The 21,628-nt window shown below is 39.4% G+C and overlaps 3 protein-coding genes across 3 annotated transcripts; 2 read left to right on the top strand and 1 right to left on the bottom strand.

Moving 5' to 3' along the window:
- Nucleotides 1-35: 35 nt before the first annotated feature.
- LOC129096860 (inactive sodium-dependent neutral amino acid transporter B(0)AT3-like) lies at nt 36-5,987 on the top strand. Its single transcript, XM_054605542.1, has 12 exons — nt 36-391; nt 892-1,032; nt 1,145-1,282; nt 2,096-2,277; nt 2,378-2,488; nt 2,577-2,689; nt 2,775-2,903; nt 2,999-3,155; nt 3,741-3,945; nt 4,047-4,206; nt 4,304-4,466; nt 5,231-5,987. Exons 1-12 carry the CDS (start codon nt 250-252, stop codon nt 5,447-5,449), a joined length of 1,860 nt encoding a protein of 619 aa, XP_054461517.1. The 5' UTR covers nt 36-249; the 3' UTR covers nt 5,450-5,987.
- Nucleotides 5,988-6,138: 151 nt separating this feature from the next.
- Nucleotides 6,139-15,167, bottom strand: tert (telomerase reverse transcriptase). The gene is made up of 16 exons (XM_054605511.1): nt 14,751-15,167; nt 12,247-13,561; nt 11,976-12,165; nt 11,673-11,826; nt 11,106-11,273; nt 10,773-10,934; nt 10,317-10,418; nt 10,145-10,230; nt 9,851-9,967; nt 9,634-9,705; nt 8,748-8,936; nt 8,391-8,517; nt 7,820-7,881; nt 7,297-7,421; nt 7,072-7,209; nt 6,139-6,258 (listed from the first exon to the last, which is right to left on the bottom strand). The coding sequence occupies exons 1-16, from the start codon at nt 14,964-14,966 to the stop codon at nt 6,155-6,157; spliced, it is 3,327 nt and encodes a 1,108-aa protein (XP_054461486.1). The 5' UTR covers nt 14,967-15,167; the 3' UTR covers nt 6,139-6,154.
- A 2,803-nt stretch (nt 15,168-17,970) lies between these two features.
- On the top strand, nt 17,971-21,118 carry LOC129097550 (heat shock factor-binding protein 1-like). Its single transcript, XM_054606442.1, has 3 exons — nt 17,971-18,114; nt 18,253-18,319; nt 19,550-21,118. Exons 1-3 carry the CDS (start codon nt 18,025-18,027, stop codon nt 19,642-19,644), a joined length of 252 nt encoding a protein of 83 aa, XP_054462417.1. The 5' UTR covers nt 17,971-18,024; the 3' UTR covers nt 19,645-21,118.
- The last annotated feature ends 510 nt before the right edge of the window (nt 21,119-21,628 follow it).

Here is a 21,628-nt window from a genome sequence, read left to right as displayed (position 1 = left end):
TGTGACATTAAAACAGCATCTCCAGGTTATCCATTAATCAGAGTCTCGGCAGGCTAGCATTTTAATCAAACTTGGAAAGTTTAACCATTAGATCACTATGCCGATGCTTTCAGAAGAAATCCTGGCTTAAAAAACAATAAACTCTGTAACCCTGACTCAAAGCTGCAACTGATTAACCAACGGTGAAGACAGCCCACTAAAGGGGGTAAGACAGAGACGAGCTGCAAATGTGCTTTTTGCCGGCTGAGAATGGGCAAAGCAAAAGACTCTGCGGTGGAGGAGAGACCCCAATGGGACAACAAGGCTCAGTACCTGCTAACATGTATTGGATTTGCAGTGGGAATCGGAAACCTCTGGCGTTTTCCTTACCTGTGCCAAATCTATGGAGGAGGTGAGATGCTGTAACATGATGCACCAGATTAATTAAGTAAAGATTTATAAGTTTCATCACCTGTGTTATTTTTTAATTGTGTTTCAATGATTTTCAGACTATTTTCATGATTACGAGATACTGAATTGAATTGCAAACACTTTGGATTCTCTTTCTGCCTCAGTGTAATTAGTCATTAACAAATGGAATATGCCAGTCATTGTCCAAAATATGAACTTAATCTGTGTTTGATTGATGGTGGTTGACATTGGGGATTGTTTCAAATCACGTAGTGTTTAAATGTATTTTAATGTATAGAGATCTTTAGTATTGCAGTGCACTTATTCAGCACATCCTTAAATCTCCCTTACTATGGTTTGATTAAGGTCATACAAATTACTTGTCCTTTGTTTTGAGAACATGATCACCAAACCATGATCAAGACCAGAGTGCATTGAGACCGAGGTAAGACCAAGAGGGTTTGACTAACTGAGAGGTCAATGCTTACTTCATGTCCTCAGGTGCTTTCCTCATCCCCTACCTGATCGCTCTGGTGTTTGAGGGCCTCCCTCTGCTCCACCTGGAGCTGGCTATAGGACAGAGGTTCCGCATGGGCAGCATCAGTGTCTGGAACTCCATCTCTCCGTTCCTGGGTGGAGTCGGTGGGTGTCCTGGAATCATGTGTGATGTTTATTAGGATTTTTACTTTCATGAGCTGAAAACTTCTTTGTGGTACTGGAAATGTTGTTCATCACTTATTTCTCATACGTGTAGGAATTGCCTCCATGTTGGTGTCATTGCTGGTGTGCATTTTCTACAATACTCTTCTTGCCTGGGTGCTCTGGTACCTCTTTCACTCTTTCCAAAACCCGCTGCCGTGGAGCCAGTGTCCACTCAATGATAACCTCACAGGTAACAAGAAACCCCACCAGTCATCACAGCTGCTCTTGATACGCTGATTGTCTGCAGTTCTTACTACCACAGTGAGAGAAATATTGAATAAAACACTATTAATTAAAAAAATGCAGTTTCAGAGACTAGTATAATTATAATAAAGTTACAAGTTGCAAGAGGACTCTTACCGATCTGTCTCTACTTCAGACTTAATAGGAAAACTACTGGATTTATATTGTTTTATGACACAAAGGGACCACACCATAAAAGAGCATGCTCTTGATCAGCGACAGATACTGATATGTGTGGCAAAGTGCACAAATCATGGTGTCATTGAGTTTCATCATTACCAGATTTTAAAACGTTTTATGATGATACAGTTTTTTAAATGTTACACATTTCAGATGTTTTTAATTAAACTATGCAGAAACACATCTCTTAAAGTATTTTGATACTTAACTCTACAAAAGTTAATGGATTGCGCTTCATTCCAAATTCAGGGAAAATGATTGAGGGTTTTGCCAACATATGGCTCTCGGCATGGGGATGGGGAACAACAGCAACAGCGCTTACAGAGATAACAGTGTTTACCTTGGATGACCTAAAGGGGTTACGTTATCACAGAGAAGCTCATATTACAACACAAAGGGGGAGAGAAAATATATATTCTCTACTCAGGATGCCATTAATCCACTTTATCTTTACACTGCAAAGATATGTTCACTGCTACATTAATGCTCAGAATTCTGAATTTAGCACCTCTAAGTTAAAGTCCTAACAGAATTTCATAAATGTTGTAATCCTCCTTAACTTGTGTATGCTTTCATTTAGATTATAATACAGAGTGTGTGAAGAGCACTCCAGCAAACTACTTCTGGTACCGTGAGACCCTGAACATCACATCTGACATCCAGACCAGCGGCTCCCTGCAATGGTGGTTGGTCATCTGTCTGGCCAGCGCCTGGTGCATGGTCTACGTCTGCTTCATCAAAGGCATCGAGTCCATGGGGAAGGTCTGTTTGTGCTGCGAAGAATATGTTCACTGCTGACAATCACAGTAAGCTGTAGAAAGAAAGAGTTAATGACAACTGTTTGTATTTTTTCCTGTTTCAGGCTATGTATGTGACAGTCCTCTTCCCTTACCTGGTGCTGACTATCTTCCTGATCCGTGCCCTCACTCTGCCTGGAGCTACTGTTGGACTGGTGTACCTCTTCACTCCTGATGTGAGTTTGTCCACTCTGCACTACAGCTGATGCAAGATCGTATGCAGGACACAATGACCTGATGTGCTGTGTTTACCCTTCGCTGCAGTGGGAGATACTGAAGAACCCTCAGGTGTGGCTGGACGCCGCCACCCAGATCTTCTTCTCGCTCTCTGTGGCCTTTGGAGCACTGATAGCTTTCTCCAGCTATAATACAGAGAAGTAAAGACTAAAAAAAAAAAATACTTCCACAGTATAATTTGGATGATTTGTGTGTGATGTTTTCTCTGTTCTCTGTGTCCTTCAGAAACAACTGTGAGATGGATGCTGTTCTAGTGGGAGTAATAAATAGCGCCACATCTCTCTACGGCGCCATTCCCATCTTCGCCATCCTGGGATTTAAAGCCAACACCGCTTACAGCTCCTGTATGAAGGAGTGCGTATGCACAAATATTTTATGTTATTCTTAAACGTATTGCTTTTCCTGCTGATGCTAAAGAGGCAGATTATTTTGGGGTATCCGATTCACAGAAACATCCTGGCTCTGACCAACCACTTTGAGCTTCCAGACCAGAACATGACAGTGGAGAACTATGATCACTGGTTGGAGTATCTAAATCGTACATCTCCAGGTGAGGTGGCCCGTGTGGACCTGAGGCCCTGTGACCTGCAGTCATTTCTTGACCAGGTATTGTAACAAAGGTTACGTCATTGTAACCCTAGTTCTGTAAGCACAGACTTCTGCCTCTACTGGACTCTTTGGGTAAAACTTTCCTCTAATGACAAACATACATATGCCCAATGCTCATTTGCGTAATTGTAGCGGGCCAATAAGGACATGCCTATCCGAATACATGCTAACCCCACAGTATATAAGGCAGCACACATCCTAGACACCTTGCAACCTCTTCAGCGAGTGGCATAGAGCGGCAGGGCCCCCTTGGTAGAGGGCTTAACCCTTGCCTATAGAACAAGGGTTATATTATTGTAACCTTTGTTCTAACTCACAAAGGCTCCACCCTCTACTGGACTCTATGGGTACAATAGAGGGCGGAGCCTGTGTGAGAAACACATTCAATCTTGTGCATTGCATTCTTTTTGTCTACGTTTTCTAATTTCTTTCTTCCTTTTTTAAATCCTTTCTGTTTTCTGCTCTTACCTCCCTTTTCTTTTGCTGGAGTGCAGCACATAATATGCCGGTAAAACATCTACAGTGATTCAGTTTATGCTTCCTCCTCACTTTCTTGCCTCTCTCTGCATCCTCCTCTCCCAGAGCGCTTCAGGTACCGGCCTGGCTTTCATTGTGTTCAGCGAAGCAGTGGTAGCGATGCCGGGTGCGCAGATATGGGCCATACTGTTCTTCACCATGCTCCTCAGCCTGGGTCTCTCCTCCATGTTTGGCAACTTAGAGGCTGTCCTCACGCCCATCAAAGACCTCAAAGTACTGCCCACGTGGATCCCTGATGCACTCGTAACAGGTAAGTTTAAAGTGATAGTTTGGGGGTTTTGAATCCGTGAGCGGTAAATCATTTTCCTGCTGCCTCCTCTCTGAAGAAACTATTTTTCTTGACTTCCTTAGGGGTGATCTGCTTGGCAGCCTTCTCGATGGCTCTGATCTTCACAATGGGTTCGGGGAACTACTGGGTGGAGATCTTTAACAGCTACGTGGGCTCTGTGCCTCTGCTCATCGTTGCATTCTTTGAGATTATTGCAGTGATTTATGTCTACGGAATGAAAAAGTAAAAATTTCTCCCTCTCTTTGTTACTCTGTAGTCTTTTGAGATTGAGATGCCAGTGTGCTAAACACTTTGCTCTGGTCCTTGTGTCCCCTGACAGTTTTAGTGAAGACATCTACTTCATGACTGGGAAGAGGCCCAACATTTTCTGGAAGGCATGCTGGATGGTGATCAGTCCTTTACTGCTCCTGGTGGTGTTGATTGCCTACGTGATCATCCAGGCACAGAAACGCCCAACTTATCCCACATGGAACCCAGACTATGTAAGTATATCAAAGGTACTGACATCGAGATGGTTCCAGTACTGAGTCCAGTCTTGAATACATTATATACATATTTATATATATGTATGTAGATATAGTGCTGTCCTAAGAGTAGAGGAAAAAGGTACAAGTGACTATTTAAAAGATGCTATTATCAATATTTCCTATTAACTATTGATCAAAGACTACACGTATGTAAAAGGTGGACAAAGCACTCGTAGCAGCCGCAAAAAGACAGATGTTTCCCAAGTAGCTGGAAGAGACCAAAAACAGAGCTTAAAGAGAGTGAATATTGTACTTGCACTTGCGAGTGACCTTGGGCGGCACCCAAGCAACCAAAAATGTATAACTGAATGCAGGTTAAGAGGAATAGTTTTACTTTCTTGGAAGTAGAGTTATTTGCCTTGGGTGAAGGGTGACAAAGCTAGCCTGGCTCTGTCCAAATGTAAATGAATATGCCTCTCAGCACTTTAAAGCATTTAAAGTATTTTGTATATTTAAACCAAACACAAACTAAAAAGTAAAAATGGGTTGCGGTTTTATGGGGAATTTTGTGGTAGAAGTATTTCTTGGTTCAGCAGAGGGACTTTGAGTCATTGTAAGCTAATTGCTTACCGGCTGTAGCTTCATATTTAGCGCACAGATATGAGAGTGGTATTGATTTAAAAGATAGAGAATAGAGAATGAGCACATTACACAAAACATTAAACAATTTCTCAACTTACAATATTCTGCATTTAATACTTATTTGTCTTTTTCTTCAGGAACTATTCCCCAAAACTGAGGTGAAGCCTTACCCAGACTGGGTGTTTGCCATAATCGTCCTCCTCTCTGTATTACCTGTGATTCCTATTCCTCTGGTGGCTCTCTACAGACTGATCTGCTGTAGGATCAAGAAGTCTTCTGCTCACACTGACCTAAATCCCTCCTACAACGACGGCTTTGAGGTTGAAACACGGGAACAGAAGAACCAAAGAGCTTGAGAAATCGTTCTACGGACAGCTGACATATAATCAGTCATGTTTTGCATGATTACATTCATCAGGAACTGACAACTGTGAACCTTAATAACAAGAGGGGATTTATTTAACATTGAAAGTCTTTGTTTTGTACATTTTTTGTGTATTGTACATGATGTAAATTATGACACTAAACATCAATGAATGAGATCCAAAGCTTCCTGCTCTCACTTAAATTATTAACACAACAGGATGAGAGAACTTCTGGGAACTTATTTACATACGAATTCTCTGCCAAGTGACGTCATGTCTTCTTTGTGGAAAACTACCACAAAGTGTAAATCAAAGTCCAGAGACACAAACGGCTGTGGGATGAGGTGAGGTCTCGTACAGTAGCTGGATGATTTTCAATCGTCTGTCTTTATTGTGTTTATGATTAAAGGTTTATCACGTGTTTTATGACTGAGGAGTTTTTCTTTCTCTAAAATCTTCCATTACACTTTGGAACAGATACACTACTTTTTTTTAATGGCACACTGAAGATCAGATAACCATTTTCAAACCTGAGGATGAGAAAAGAAAAAAAAGTATTTTTACTTTCTTAATTTTGACAAAACTCACAACACAATGACAGTGATAACCAAGCTAGACATAATACTGATCTATGCCTTTGAGCTGCTGAGGGTTTCATAGTTGGGTTAGGAGCTGTAATGGGGGCTCGCTGGTGGTCTACATCTGGATGGCCATGAAGTCGAGTGGGGTCCTGGGGTTAGTGGCCTGTCGAACCCTGGCCAGCCTCAGATCCCCCAGACGTCGCTCTAGACTGCGCTTCCCTGTCAAGAAGATGACAGCAGAAATATGCTTTTTCTCTCTCTTATTGATAGTGAACTGTGAAATTCAGCAACCTGAACGATTTCCAGCACCGTTAAAATCGAATTAAAAGGCGGCAATAAACTGTTTCATGTATATGAAAGATCCTGTTGTATCTAGAATTGTTGGGTTTTCATATTGTTCACTTATGGAATCTTTTCTTAATGTGACCCATGACTCTACTTTCCTGGCCCTAAACAAACACGTTTAATGTGTCTGAGTTTATGATAAGGCGGTGCAGTGCGATTGTGGTGTTCATTATGGCATGAAATTGTGCTTGTGTTTCCACTTGATTGGACCCTTTCATTGCAACAGCAAGGGAATGATTTTAGGTAGCTTTAGTTGGCAGAGAAACACACACGTCTCCAAAACTCACAAAACACCTTGCATGAATGCATGTATGAGTTCTGCCGCTTTCAGTTTATTGCCCAATTTATATTACAATAGATTGGTATTTGCATCAAAATAACATAAATTGCAACTAAGGTTAAAGAGTCTGTAACAGGCAGAAGAAATAGTTACTGGTAGTAACTCCAGTTCTATGAACATGTGTGCAGTCATTTAACGTGCTTCGCTTTTGGTCCCGCTCTGGGGAGAGAGACACATATGGAGGCTAATGTGAACAGCGAGGACGCCAACATATGCTTTATAAACTTTATTATTATCATCATCATCATCATTCAAAGAATATGTTGTGACAGTAGTGCTTGTCACTTTGTGGTGCCATAGGACAGGTGGTATTGATGTGAAGGTCTTTGTTTCCAGAGGGTACATACGTTTGTGCAGGTGTGGGAGCAGATCCTTGTAGAGAGGACGGTGTTGTGAAAGCACGAGCAAGAAGGAAAGACAGAAGAGCAGCTCCACTGCTTCATACTGCACAACGCCAGTCTGAGCCTTACTGCCCAGAATCAGTCCTGGAGAAAAAAATGATGACGATTTTTAAAATTTTGATATTGCTTAAATAGAGGTTTTTCCAGATGTAATAAAAGGGGAAATGTTGCCTTTGTTGCTGAGCCTGATGAGCTGATTGGCGTATTCGGCCATATCCAATATCATCTGCAGGAAGTAGACAGGGTTCTTAGCGACCGTCTGACCGAATGGCAAACTCTGAGCGCACACATGGAACCTAAAGTTAGAAAACACAAAGACACATAATCAAACATAAGAGAACACAAAGATGAGCCCTGCCCATTCAGATATTTACATTCTGATAGAAAAGGGGATCCAATCAGTTCACAGCAGTTATTGACTGATAACCCTCTTAAAGGTGTTACATTTGATAGTCAGAGCATCAAGATTAAAAAACAAGTATTTGCTTTGTAAAGATTAGGTGGAGTATTGTCAGAAACGTACTAACTCCCTCTGGTTCCCCCTCAAGTTAACACTATTAGCTCTGTTAGCACTTTTGCCGTTGTTAGTGCTGTTAGCACTGTTAACTGCGAGCCACCAGCCCAGCTGCCCCATTTAAATTATTTAAGTGTACAGTGCATAATGGAGATTGCAAAGTGAGGTCACTTGATTTACCTGCATGCATGAAGCAGCACCAGCTTGTAGATGTTCTTGTAGACCGCCTCAAGAGAATTGGTCTGAAAAAGATTCAGAAATGAGAAATGAATATGTATGTGGTACTTCCACTTTATTTATTACATTTCATTCAAATGCAGAAATGTGTATGAAAGGTAATCTTGAAGCAAGCTGTTTTTAACATTTGTACATGATGCATAACAAAGGCAATATGAACTATTTATATATATATATATTATGCCTGTTTCCCAATCTGTTTAACTATTGCTACATCTCTGTATTTCACAAACTCTGTTATCGTTGAACTTGGCAAGTTTACAACTGTTATTTACAACTTTGTTGCTGTTTCAGAGTAAGCTGGTCACCTTTGATATTGTGGACTCTACATCTTGATAAATTCCTCCCCATTGCATCATTTGTTAGAGGAAGTGCAGGTGCAGGTTTCTACCTTTGCAGCAACACTCAGACACAGCTAATGTTTGTTTGTCTTGCAGCTGATGAACATCTATTTTAGCCTTCAATTAGGCTGTTTTTTTTTTTTCTTAAATGCAGCCACCATTAATTTCCTGACCTTCAGGTCCAAGAACAACGCATGACACTTGAGTCTGAGGATGGCCATCAGCTTCCTCCTCATCTGCTGTCCAGCTGAGTGGAACAAGCCCAAAGTAAGGCTGTAGCGCAAAGACAGGCCTGCATAGCTGTAGGGGATGGAAAGTAAGAAAAAGCAACTTGTGAAAAACATAAACATGAACTGTAAAAAACATGCCATTAAAACCATTTTTCATTTTCAATTTTTCCATATTAATCATCCTTGAAAGACGAGGAGTTGTCCTGCAGAACATTTATGAGAAGGTATAGAGTACAGGAGAGGGGAGGGGGTTCACACTTGAGGCAATAATTCTGCTGTATAACCTTCGAGATGCTTCACCTGGAATAGTCTTTGTAGACGTCCAGTGACTGCGTGTCCAGCAGCAGTCCACACCAGAGGAAGAGGCAGTGAGGAGGCAGCACACGAATGCCGGGACACAAGCCAACGCTTCCCGTCACCTGAAAGTTCACCACCACCTTCTGCGGGTTGACAACCAGACCGTACTGTGGAACCCCGGCCAGCAGGATCCTACACACAACGTGAAAGTGACATTATGAACTGTTATATAAAGAAAGATCAGGGGCTTCATAGTCCCGATGCTCTGAAACAACCAAAGGATATAAGCCAAGTTTCTTTATTTGACTTTAAATGTGTCTTCATTTTTTTATCTTGTATTTCTGGAATTGGTTTAATGTATCTTATTAGAAAATATTATGTCACTTGATTTTTATAATTTGTTGATTTTAGTTTGCTGAAGTTCTTCATAACTTGGATTTGAAAAGTTCTTGATATTTGATATGTTTTGTAAAATAAGCAAAATAATAAAAAATATTATAAATGTTTACAAATACTATTGTTATTTAAATGTGATATTATACAACCGCAGAATTGAAATAAATATATTTTATATTATTATTCCCAAATAATTCCCCAAAAAACATTGATACATGTCTGTAAAATACACAAAATATTTGTAAAAAAACCCCTGCATAACTGGGTTTTAAGAATACATTTCTTATTAATAATAGTTTGTGAATGAAACCCATTGTTAAAAATGTAAATTAATCTTTCAGCTGTTTAAACTTTATTATGTAAATGCCTGTCTGTCACGTGTCTAAAAACAGAGAGTAGGATAGAAACTGATTGCAGGTGAGAGAAAAGATAAATGTCAGCTGAGAGCCCTTGTGACCGGCAATATGTGTGAATAACTTGGTGTGCGTCATACTTGAGAAAGTTTTGTGCGTTATGTAAGTCGGGGGTGATCAGAAGGAAGTCATCCACCAGTCTCATCAAACATCTACAGGATACAGAGAGAGGAAAATAACAGAAACAGTGAATAGAAAGGAGCTACAATACAGAAAAGAATGCCCTCTGCTGCTGCAGATGTGTCACTACATCTGTAGAAGTGGTTGATGTCTGAAACACATAGCAGTCTGCTGTACCCTTTCTTTGCAGTAATGTCTTTGAACAGGACATTCTCCATGTGACCGTAGCAGAGACAGCAGAGCAGACTGGACACAACCGATCCCTGAGGAATCCCTCGGCACTGACGGTATGTTCTGAAACACAGAGATACAAAATCAGGCTGTAAATAAAACGGGGCAAAATAAGTGAGAATGTGCGTGATGTTGTATGAACTCATTAAATGTAACATGTTCTTTCCATGTGATCACATTAACACATGAGCAAAGACTTGCTGCTCACATATTGGTCTGTTTAATGTGGGCTTTCCTTACTTCTTGCCAAACTGAACAACACTGCCAGTTAGCATTTGGGTGAAGAACTGCAACGCCTCTCTGCCATGAAGATCTGAGCAGAAATGCTGAGAGAAAGAAATGAAATGCTCAGGTTAAAAAGAAGTATACAAACGTCCTTATCCAAAGAAACATCTGAGGATGTCACTCTCACCTGCTCGACCAGAATGGCGTGATGAACTTTTCCTCTTTTCTGCAGTGACGTCACAAACCCTTTCATGTTGGTTGATCCCATGTTACCCTCCAGGAGATCTGCCTGTATTCACAAACATGAGAAACATTTCAATCCAATCAGATATTGTGTGTGTGCGTGTGTATATTCACACTCTCGAGCATACAGTATACACATAGACTGTATATAAGAAGTAGATGGAAAAATGAAGCCACCAATTGGTTTGAAGATTTGGCCTTGAAGCTTCGAGTTCAGCATTTTGCAACCAGTAGTGACACGAGAGGGCGGAGCTAGGTACGACTTAACACTGAATAAGCCATTATAAAGAATGCAGGTTTAAGACACTTCAGTATTAGCTTCACGCTTAAGATCCGGATGTTTCAACCTGTGTGCAGAGAGTGTGTGTGTGTGTGTGTGTGTGTGTGTGTGAGACAGTACCTGTCTAACAAAGGACTTTTTCAGGCCCTCGTGGGAATCAGTCCAGATCTTGGCATAGCGACGGATGGTGAAGAGTTCATCCTGGACAGGTGAAAGAGCCTGGTCAATCACTTCAATGAGTTTGTCATGAGGCAGACTCTCATAGGCTCCACTCACATCCACCTAAAATGAACAGAAAACACAGAACAGTTTTAACTCTGCTAAAAATACAATATAATGCTTTTTGTAGCCAAATCATCACAGACATGTATGATAACGACTGCATAAAAGGCTTCACAAACATAAAGTCAGTCTCTGCCAGTACAATTAACAAACTATCAGACAATAACCGACCTTAACAAAGTAGAGCGGTTGTGGTTGGTCCTTCTGGGCCGGAGCTAGAGAGCGCAACACCTTGTGGATATCCGTCATCCCCCACACCGTGGAGCCCAGGAGGGATGGAGTGGAGCGCACACAGGCCTGCAGCATGTCCAGCAAGTCCCGGAGCCGGCCTCGGTAGAGCTGCAGGGAAAGAGAAATGTCCAACATGCATAGGGATGAACTGATGTGACTTTTTCACTCCGGATAGCGATACCTGATAATGAGCTTGTTTTTTTTTTACTGGATTGTTACTTATAATAAAATAATAAATTAGGCACCAGCAACTTGGTAAAAAGTTTTCAAAATGAACAGGAATTACAATTTTTTTTATTGCAAATTGTTTACAGCTTATAATAGAAATCCAATTTCCAGTTTATAATATTATATAAACATAGAATTGAATTGAATAGATCGGCCACATTGTCACAGACACCAGATGCAGCTATTTTGGTCATCGTCAGTCCAATATCGGTATCAGTGCATCCCGACTCACGCACATGCAACTTATGGATTTTTATAAGAAAAATGATCAAGACGTACCCTCGTTTTGGCATCTGCTCCTACGACTCGTGTTATGGGCCTCATGCTATCGGTCTTGGGGATGAAGCGAAGGCGGGAGATGACCGTGGCTTTGGGGAGGGCTGCCACCTCAGCCGGAGTCAACTCCTCCATCTGACCCTTGGAGAGGTGACCTCTGAATCACAAAAAATGGCTTTGTGAGCTTGCGTGGCCCATCACGAGTAGATGATGTGTGTGTGTGTGTGTGTGTGTGTGTGTGTGTGTGTGTGTGTGTGTGTGTGTGTGTGTGTGTGTGTGTGTGTGTGTGTGTGTGTGTGTGTGTACCTGAAGGCTAAGTCCTGCAGTTTTGCCCAGACTTCCTGTCTGTAGAACCTGAGGGCGTTCTTCTGACCCATGCTCTCAGTGACATAGAAGCAGGCTCGGACCAGGCCTACGACGTAGCCGTCCAGAAGCCAAGCCAGAAGCTGACCCAGGATCTGTGTCCTGTATGAGAGCTCACTAGGCGGGACTCTGCCTACAAATGAGAGATGTTTAGTTAAGTCAGTCAGAATACATGTAGCAGAAGAAATAAGTTCACGTGCTAGTACAATCTTACCATTTTTACTGATCTTCAGCCAATCACAGTCGTTCACCTTCATCTTCCACATCAGTTCCATCAGTGAGAGCCGCTCAAACTTGCCACTGGACAGGAAGCTCCTGACCCTGAAAAAGAACTGAAGTCTGTTGTGATCGGAGCCCCACAGCTCCGGAGGGATCACAGCGGAGAGGCACTCCCTGACGAACAGGTAGACCCGGTGAGGTGCACAGTGTTGAGGCAAGAGGGAGCTTAGTTCCCCTTGTTGTGCATCACTCTCCTCCACCACAGGGCACATCCTCTGCAGTATCCTGCTGTAGGGACATCTCCTGTGTTGACGCAGCAGCTGACTGAACAAGGGGACCATGTTGAAAAAGCGGCGAGGGAGTTTCTTTGGCTTCCTCTCCAGCCCGTTTAGATACGCCGACCCCTCAAAGAAGACAGTTCGTACCAAATCCTGTCCTTGTAGCCTCCTGCATCCTGCAGCGCTCTTCTTCTTCCTGTTCAGAAGGAAGCCACGCATCCCCCTTCCTCCATACAGGAAGCCCAGTGTGCGGATAAAACACTGCGAGGGAGGCAAAGGAGGGAAAATCCCCGATCTCCAACTGGGTCCTCCCTCCAGGGGAATTACAGTTGTTTGCATTTCAACAGGCTGTTTGGAACCAGTGGTGCCATTTTCCAAAGGCTTCATCGATAGTGTTGGTTCCACAGACATGGGCTGTCCTTCCTCCGCTGTTTCATTGCAAACCTGTTGCATTTCCTGTGTGGGCTCCTGCTGTCCTACCCGTCTCCTCTTTCCTGAACAATTCAAAATCTCCTCCTCATCCTTCTGATCAGTTCCTCTCTTTCTCTTCCCCTTCTTCACTCTTACATCCCTTCTCTTCCTCGTCTTGCTGATAGCAGGATTTCCAGCTTCCTGTCTCCTTTTCAAGGTTACTGCACCTCGGTTCCTTCCGACCTGAGCACCTTTATTTTTCCTGGACCGAGGCTGCAGGTAAAACCCAGTGGAGGCAGTAGTCATGGACACCCTGTCATAAACAGGAGCGCCGCACACCTGGAAAACACACGAAGGAGGAACTGCCACGAACACGGAGCAGCTCTCCAGCAGGTACCGTGTGAGGTCCGTGCCGAGGCGTATCGTGACTTTCTTCCACAGGTCGCTGCCATGGATGTAGGCAGCACTTTGAGTTATATCTCCCTGGAATTTGAAGTGGTCTGCATCCCGCTCCTCCTGATCCACGTACAGGAAATTGTAGCCGTGTGCCAAGATGTTTTTTTTTCTTTTCCTTTTCAGACTGTTAAGAACAAAGGCCAGCAGCTCGGGTAGAGTGCAGATCTGTGGAGAGAATAAAATACATAAAATCAGAATCAAAACATAAGTGACACTTATGACACTAATACACTGTGCAATACAATAGTTATAATAGTTTCTGTCTGTATATATAATATTTCAGTTACTGTGGATTCTTTACTGTTCTTTTATTGCTCATTTATAATACTTATTTTGATCTTGTTTTTTTTATTTTTATTTTTACTATGTCTCTTGTTTGCACTATCCTATATGCTGCTGTAATCCTGTAAATTTCCCCGCTGCAAGACTAATAAAGGATCTTAAGAAGTGTTCTTTTTTTACATTAAAATAAATACATTTTAGTCTCTTATAAACAGCTCAGTGGTTTGATGCATGCATAATAATTCAAGACTTAAATTGATGTCTTATTGTAAAAGTGGCATTTATTGCAGCAACATAAAATAAGATAAGATAAGATAAGATAAGATAATCCTTTATTAGTCCCGCAGCGGGGAAATTTGCAGGCTTACAACAGCGTAGAGTAAAGTGCACACAAGAGACATAGTAGAAGAAGACAAGCTAAAAAATAAAAAATGAAAAATAAAAATAAAATAAAACAAGTATTATAAATAAGCAATAAAATAAAAAAACAGTAGAAAAAACAACAATAACTGAAATGTTATATTTACAGACAGAGAAAAAAAACAACAACTATTTCAACTATTTTTAACTTTTTTAACTATTATTGCACTGCTGGGAGCAGACCACATGAGCATCCACCACAACACAGCAACTAACCAATAGACTGATTGCTCCCTTATTGTATATTTCAAAATAAATACATTTTAGTCTCTTATAAACCTGACAGCTCAGTGGTTTGATGCATGCATAATAATTCAAGACTTTAATCTTATTGTAAATTTGGCATTTATTGCAGCAACATCCACCACAACACAGCAATATAACCCATATACTGATTGCTCCCTTATGATTGCTCCCTTATTGTATATTTCAAAATAAAATACATTTTAGTCTCTTATAAACAGCTCAGTGGTTTGATGCATGCATAATAATTCAAGACTTAAATTAATGTCTTATTGTAAAAGTGGCATTTATTGCAGCAACATCCACCACAACACAGCAACTAACCCATATACTGATTGCTCCCTGATTGTGCATTTCAAAATAAAATGCATTTTCTTTGTAGATCACTGCAGAAGCAGGGGACTGATACCTGGTTGCAGCTTGGCACTTGTTGCAGCTCCTTGTCAAAGCACACAAGCACACTGCTGATGAAGCACCTGAAGCGGTGCGTGTCTGTCTGCTCAGTGAGCACCGCTCTCTGTCCTTCTCTGAACACGATGCTGTCTGCAAACTCCTCCAGAGTCTGTGTGTGCACATACAGAGACCTGAGCAGGGCCAGCGTGCGGGACAAATCAGTCGTGGACATACTGAAAGCAAAAGTGTCCTTGTGTTGTGAATCCAAGCATGCGTTCAGCTTTGATTTTGCAGTTTTAAGAGACCACGTGGTCCTCAGCCAATGAGAGATCAGTTTGCTTTAAGCGTCCAATCAGATCGCCCCTTACTCAAAAGGCGAATTTACAGTTGACCAATAGCCAACAAGTAAAGGGATGTTGTCTTTTTTTCATGAATAGATTTGAAACATTGTTGCTCTCATTGTTTCACATCTGTTTTTTGTTTTTTTTTATCCTTAAATTAACAAATTAATTATCAAAATTAAAAATATATATATTTAAATATTTAAAAAGGAAATTAGTTTAAGTTGCTTTTGAATAGCATGAAGTCACACTAGTATGTACTAATACTAATTTATTTTAAAATGAATTAAGGGTGGTTTTGTTTTTATTCATTTATGTTTATGAATATGATGTTTGGAAAGAAAAAAAGAATGTCAGAATGTCAGTATTATATATTGTATATTTCAAAATAAATACATTTTAGTCTCTTATAAACAGCTCAGTGGTTTGATGCATGCATAATAATTCAAGACTTAAATTGATGTCTTATTGTAAAAGTGGCATTTATTGCAGCAACATCCACCACAACACAGCAACTAACCAATAGACTGATTGCTCCCTTATTGTATATTTCAAAATAAATACATTTTAGTCTCTCATAAACAGCTCAGTGGTTTGATGCTCTCATTGTTTCACATCTGTTTCTTTTTTTTTTAATCCTTAAATTAACAAATTAATAAACAGAATAGGGGAGGAAATATTTAAAAAGGAAATTAGTTTAAGTTGCTTTTGAATAGCATGCAGTCACACTAGTATGTACTAATTATAATTTATTTTAAAATGAATTAAGGGTGGTTTTGTTTTTATTCATTTATATTTATGAATATGATGTTTGGAAAGAAAAAAAAAATCCCTCTGAGCCGCCTGAATGTCAGTATTAAGATTAATATCATACCAAAATGTGTTTATGCTAAAATGGTTAAAGATTTTGAGCAGACATGGGAGAAGTTTGCATCTGCCAGAAATCCCCTTAGCTAAAGGCAACACTAATTTATTAAATAGAAATGTATTAACCTATATCATCAATAATATAATACTTTATTTACAATGTACAATTAATACTAACCGTTTATTTTTCTTGTCTTACATCTGGCAAAAAGTAAAAGCATTCAGAGAGCCTATGAATTTAACTGTGTGCAGAATGTTGCGTCTCTGCACAGTGTTTCACACATTTTCATAGCTCACTGTCAGTAAATATCATACTATAAGTGTTGGACTACAAAAGAGTACAATATGGGTTCTGATGATGCGGTTACATTGGGGCCCAATGTGATATCTTTTCATGGGGCCCAAAATCCTTGGTGCGCCCCTTTGCATAGCTGTGTTTTTCCAGCCCCCAAATTGAGTAAAACCGGCCCTGCTGCAGGAAATAAATATTGTATTGAGGAGAAACATCCATTTGGGAACTAAAGGAGAGTGGATAATCTCACTCTGCCTGTGTTTTGCCCTGTCGGTAGAGCCGCATCTTCTTAAATATTACATTACATTACATTACATTACAGTCATTTAGCAGACGCTTTTATCCAAAGCGACTTGTATTCAACATAGGTATTCAAGAGAACTACTAGTCACCAGAAGTCATAAGTGCATCTCCTTTCTTAAACAAGCATCTTAAAGCATAAACCAGAGCAAAAGTATAGTGCAGAAACAAATTACTACGAAATGTAACCTGTTTAATTTTAGTTGACGTATTGCTGTGCGCACCACACCAGTCACACTATTTTAATTTAACATATTCAGCAGGAGGGACTGTCACTTACACAAAATCCAGATTATGCAGATTTATTAACATTTAATGAAAGTTATGTAACAGCAGACAGTCTCACCCTGCATGTGTCACTCATATCCAGGATTATCTCTTATATAAAAACCAAAGCTCAGTGAGTGGAGAGGGAATAGTTCCTACTGTACATCAAACACACAGGGACCTGCTTGACAGGATGAGTCTACAAAGAGTTAATGAAAACGCCCTGCCCACATGCACCAATGCACACATACCATTACAGATGCCAAAGTCAAGCTGGTCACACTAAGTAAGCATGGGATCGGAAGTGAAGTAAATGTACCGTCACAATAAAAGTGTTTGTCCCTCGAGGGGGATCAAACATGCCCAAACTATTTAATATAATCACTGCCATGTCTTGTTGAAGGTTACTTCACAAGTTTGGATTGTAGACAAGTTTCCCAGCCATAAAATAAGATCAAATTCACAATGTCACCCAAAATGTACCCCAGTAATAAAGTAACCAACCACAGATTCAGACTGAAATGTGAAATCTTTACACCAAAATTTGATTTTTATAGATCGAGATCCCATTTTCCTTTGGAATTTGTCACAGTATGACATACTTCTAAGTTGTAAGCTTGGTAATGACTTTTGTCTTTCTGTTTTGAAGCCTTAGACAATACATATTTACTGTAGAAAATAAATATACAACGACATACAACTCATCTGATCCTTGTCTGACAATCCATGTATTATATATAGATGTACAGTACCAGTCAAAAGTTTGGACACACCTTCTCATTCAACTACTTTGAAGAATGTAAAATATAAAACATATTCTGGTTTGTTGAGCATTTGTTTGTTTACCACATAATTCCATATGTGTTCCTTCATAGTTTGGATGTCTTCAATATTAATCTACAATGTAGAAACAAAAATAAAGAAATAATGAAAAACCATTGAAGGAGAAGGTGTGTCCAAACTTTTGACTGGTACTGTATATATATGGATTTTTTGATGGGAGGCACAACTCTTTATTACTTCAGCATTGAACACTCTTATGCATTTTCATAATGTTATATCTACTATGTCTTTATTAACTCTCATGTGGCTGTTTTCCTCAATTGACCTTTATTTTGAAATGAAGAACACAAAGTTATGGGAGTCACTGCTCTCGTTTCTGAGGACAAACTGATGAGTGTGTGTTTTCTTTACAATCATTTTCACAACCCCAGTTTAAGGAGATGAACAACATTATGGCCGAGATTGAGAATCCATCGAAAGATAAGAGTTCTGGTAGAGAAACCATGTCAAACACAGACATGACAGCGGTGGTAAGTTTCTCAGCTGTTTTCTGTTTACATTCATTCTTTCTCAGCTGTTTTCTGTTTACATTCATTCTTTCTCAGCTGTTTTCTGTTTACATTCATTCTTTCTCAGCTGTTTTCTGTTTACATTCTCTTCCCCTTTAGATGGAGAAAACGATGCAGGGAGTCCAGGGAAGGTTTCAGACAATGTCGGAGCAGCTGGAGACCAAACATATCCTTTTTCTTTTTTTTTTTTTTTTTTGAATGGTTCCTATTAACACTTTGTTAACTTCACTTAACACTAACCACCGATGGGGGCGCTATTTCTTTTAGTTAAATCAGAACTAATATATCATTTTCTAAATATCCCACCCAGCTTCATGTGCTATAATAAAACTATATATAAAGTCTTTAAAATGAATGATATCCAAATATAATTTCATTGCATTTGACGAATGTAAATCTTAAATACAATAACAATATACAGAATGAAGTTTCCCTGAAATTCATATGAACTAGGTTGATATTTTGTGATGTATTTGATAGTCCCCCAGCAGCCCTTATGTCAAAGAGCTCTTCATATTTATTTAAATGGTCTTACCCTATAACTTAAAGAACACTTTACTTTGTTTCATGTATGCTGTATGTTTTTTTATGATATAATCTGCTCAAATAATTATTATGATTAATATTTTATTGTCTGTGTAAATGTTTTATGTCTGATGCGGTATCTGCTCAATTTAGATTTTATTTTATTTTTTAAATGAATGATTGCCTCATTATTTTAAAGTTAGGTTTGTGAATGAAAAATAAGATAAATTAGATAAAAGAGGAGATGTAATGTTTCATATCATGGGGGTTCAACACATAATCTGATCTGCACTGCACTGCAAAGCTCACTAGCTGGTGCTCGTTAATAAAACATGAGGATGATTGATTCGTTTCACTGAGGAGTCCGCAGGGGGTGGGGGTGTCATAGTCGCCTACGTTACAGAATGAGAATTTTAAACTACCTTAAAATTCTATAATTATTAAAAACATCTTCAATAAATGACAATTCAAAATGCTCTCTATTTAAAAACGTCCTCATGTATATCAGCCTTCATTCATTAGCTTTGGCTAAAACACACCTGAGAGCAAAATAAAAATAACATGCATGGCTACTGGGGGACGTTAAAACTTAGTTTAACAGGAGTTGACTATCAAATACATCACAAAATCTCAACCTAGTTCATATGAATTTCAGGGAAACTTCATTCTGTATATTTTGTTATTGTATGTTAGCTTTACATTCGTCAAATGCAATGAAATTTAGTTTTGACTTAATCAGAAAGAGTGCAGTTGTTATTAATAACACCATGATTCATTTTATGATTTGCACCTTGTGCTTCTGTTAAAATGATGTGTAAATTGTATTGTGTGGTTGAACAGTTCCTGTCAGGTTTTTCCTTCACTTCCACACTCGATGAGATGGGAACCCGCATCGATGACCTTGAGAAGAACGTGTCTGAGCTCATGACTCAGGCCGGCATGGAGGAGCAGGCCGCTTCCAAGTAACAGCCCCCCCCTTTTGCTTATCGGTTACATGAGCTCTCGTCATGTAACGGCCAAAAACTGAGGGCTTCCCGTTGATTCGCCAACAGTGATGTCACTTTGGTGGCGACCACAAAGTTGCACACGCTCATCAAGGTGTCTTCAGTTTATTTCTTACGACTTGATCACTTTAAAGTTTAGCCAAATGTGTGTGATTTCCAAGGTGCAACCATGCTGCTAATATAATCTGTGTCTATCCAACACGAATCACAGGTTAAGTAGCCTTGAAACATTTGTTGTTGTAACATTTTGATTATGATGACAGAAAACGTTTGTTTTTCTTTTTTTTTCAGAGCATGTTCAATCAAATTACAGCTCTACCCTGTAGAGATTTACTGTGAACAAACATGGTTTTCTTTATATTTAATGTTTTCTAACCAAAATATTCCTGTTTTTACACTCAATGAATAACAAACATATTGAATGCATTCACTACCTCATTCAATAATCCTGTCTTGAAACCACATGGTCTTCTCCACTTTCACTGCCACAAACTGAAGATGTGCATGTGCATAAGAGTACATTAGCTGGATGTGTGTCCAGGGACATGCAACGTCAAGACTTTATTGTTCTACAGAGACTCTCGTCATGGGAGGAAGGAAATATTAAAATGTTTCCACCAAAGTGTTAGCAACCAAGTTGTTGACAGCAGAGCTAAGAACACAGTTGAGCTGAGCTCCTACTTAAACTGTTCTTCAGCTCCACTCTGAAGCCAAAACACACTAATCACGTCATTTCTACAAGGGTTTTATTCTTCAAAATAAGTGTTGCATAGAGTGAATTTAGAGTAATTTTATACACAGATGATTTAAAAAAAAAAAAATCACTAAGATCTGAACACAATAAAAGCTCACTTAAAATGAAATAGTGGCACTTAAAATGAGACATTATTGGAAGAAAATCTAGTTTTGAACAATGTACTAACCAATGATAAAAGCCATTGAAATGGTTACAACTGCTGATTAAATGTAAATTATTTGTTCATATAAATACAGCTCAACATATCTGGTTACACATTTATAATGTCCCAATGATACAATTTAAAAATGCAATGTAAAGTGGCCTTAATGGTAGAAGTGGTGAATATCACTCATACAGTAGGTTGACATTGTGCTAAGAGAGTTTTGCAAACTGAAGGATATTTTTTTTTTATTAATGACTTTAACTTATCCTGATGTCTGACAGAATATTGTTTATCACATCTATGCAATTTATTTCTGATCATAATTCTATATCATGTAAAGTTCAACTGTGGATCATATCCCGTGTCTTCCTCTGCTGAACCGGTGTGACCACCGCTGTTTAATGCACATGGTGCTGCACTCAGATCAGCCATCAGATGACCTGAATGGATAATAGATACTGTAGTCATGTGACTTTTTATCACTGTGCACCAAAGTTAACATGCAACAGCCAAATAAAGATTTTCTTAAAACAATTACAGAATTTACCTCAACTTCTTTTTGTTCATTTCTTTCTTTGATTTCTTTGTTATTTGCATGTCTCGTGGTGACAAAGTTGTATATTTGTTTCCCACAGTGCGAACTTTCGATTATTGGTGCTTCATGAATTCTGTTTTTTTGTTTTTGTTGTTTTCATTAAATAATAGTCTTTGTAACTTGAAATTATGTCACAAATCAGTTGATTATATTACAATAATTGTATTAGCCAGACCAAAGATTTTAAAGTCTGTCTACTATAATTTAGAGAAAGATTGAAACTCCACAGATGAAGACCTGTTTTGTTTTTACAAACAAAAAAAAAAATATTGAATTCTTCTCACATATAGTTATATATAGAATATGTTTTGGAGCAATGTGATATGCTGCAGTTTGAGGTTTCAGACTGGAACGTCCACTCACACAAAGCTGTACCATCCTCTAGTGGTCACATGTGCTCAATGCAGTGAGCCTATGTGTCGCTGACTGTGGTTCTGAATTCTCTTTGC

This window comes from Anoplopoma fimbria, chromosome 10, assembly GCF_027596085.1.
Source record: "Anoplopoma fimbria isolate UVic2021 breed Golden Eagle Sablefish chromosome 10, Afim_UVic_2022, whole genome shotgun sequence".
Lineage (NCBI taxonomy): Eukaryota > Metazoa > Chordata > Actinopteri > Perciformes > Anoplopomatidae > Anoplopoma > Anoplopoma fimbria.
This window is presented reverse-complemented; position numbering and strand designations above follow the sequence as displayed.

What these genes read in the sequence shown, in the direction of transcription:
- LOC129096860 (XM_054605542.1), top strand. Translation starts at nt 250, where the DNA reads ATGGGCAAAGCAAAAGACTCTGCGGTGGAGGAGAGACCCCAATGGGAC. An exon ending in ACTCAATGATAACCTCACAG is followed by an intron (nt 1,283 to 2,095) that starts GTAACAAGAAAC and finishes GCTTTCATTTAG; the next exon opens with ATTATAATACAGAGTGTGTG. An exon ending in TATGTCTACGGAATGAAAAA is followed by an intron (nt 4,207 to 4,303) that starts GTAAAAATTTCT and finishes GTCCCCTGACAG; the next exon opens with TTTTAGTGAAGACATCTACT.
- tert (XM_054605511.1), bottom strand. Translation starts at nt 14,966, where the DNA reads ATGTCCACGACTGATTTGTCCCGCACGCTGGCCCTGCTCAGGTCTCTG. An exon ending in AACCGCTCTACTTTGTTAAG is followed by an intron (nt 10,935 to 11,105) that starts GTCGGTTATTGT and finishes TGTTCATTTTAG; the next exon opens with GTGGATGTGAGTGGAGCCTA. An exon ending in GTCTACAAAGACTATTCCAG is followed by an intron (nt 8,518 to 8,747) that starts GTGAAGCATCTC and finishes CATCCCCTACAG; the next exon opens with CTATGCAGGCCTGTCTTTGC.
- LOC129097550 (XM_054606442.1), top strand. Translation starts at nt 18,025, where the DNA reads ATGAACAACATTATGGCCGAGATTGAGAATCCATCGAAAGATAAGAGT. An exon ending in ACACAGACATGACAGCGGTG is followed by an intron (nt 18,115 to 18,252) that starts GTAAGTTTCTCA and finishes CTTCCCCTTTAG; the next exon opens with ATGGAGAAAACGATGCAGGG. An exon ending in GGAGCAGCTGGAGACCAAAC is followed by an intron (nt 18,320 to 19,549) that starts ATATCCTTTTTC and finishes TCACTTCCACAC; the next exon opens with TCGATGAGATGGGAACCCGC.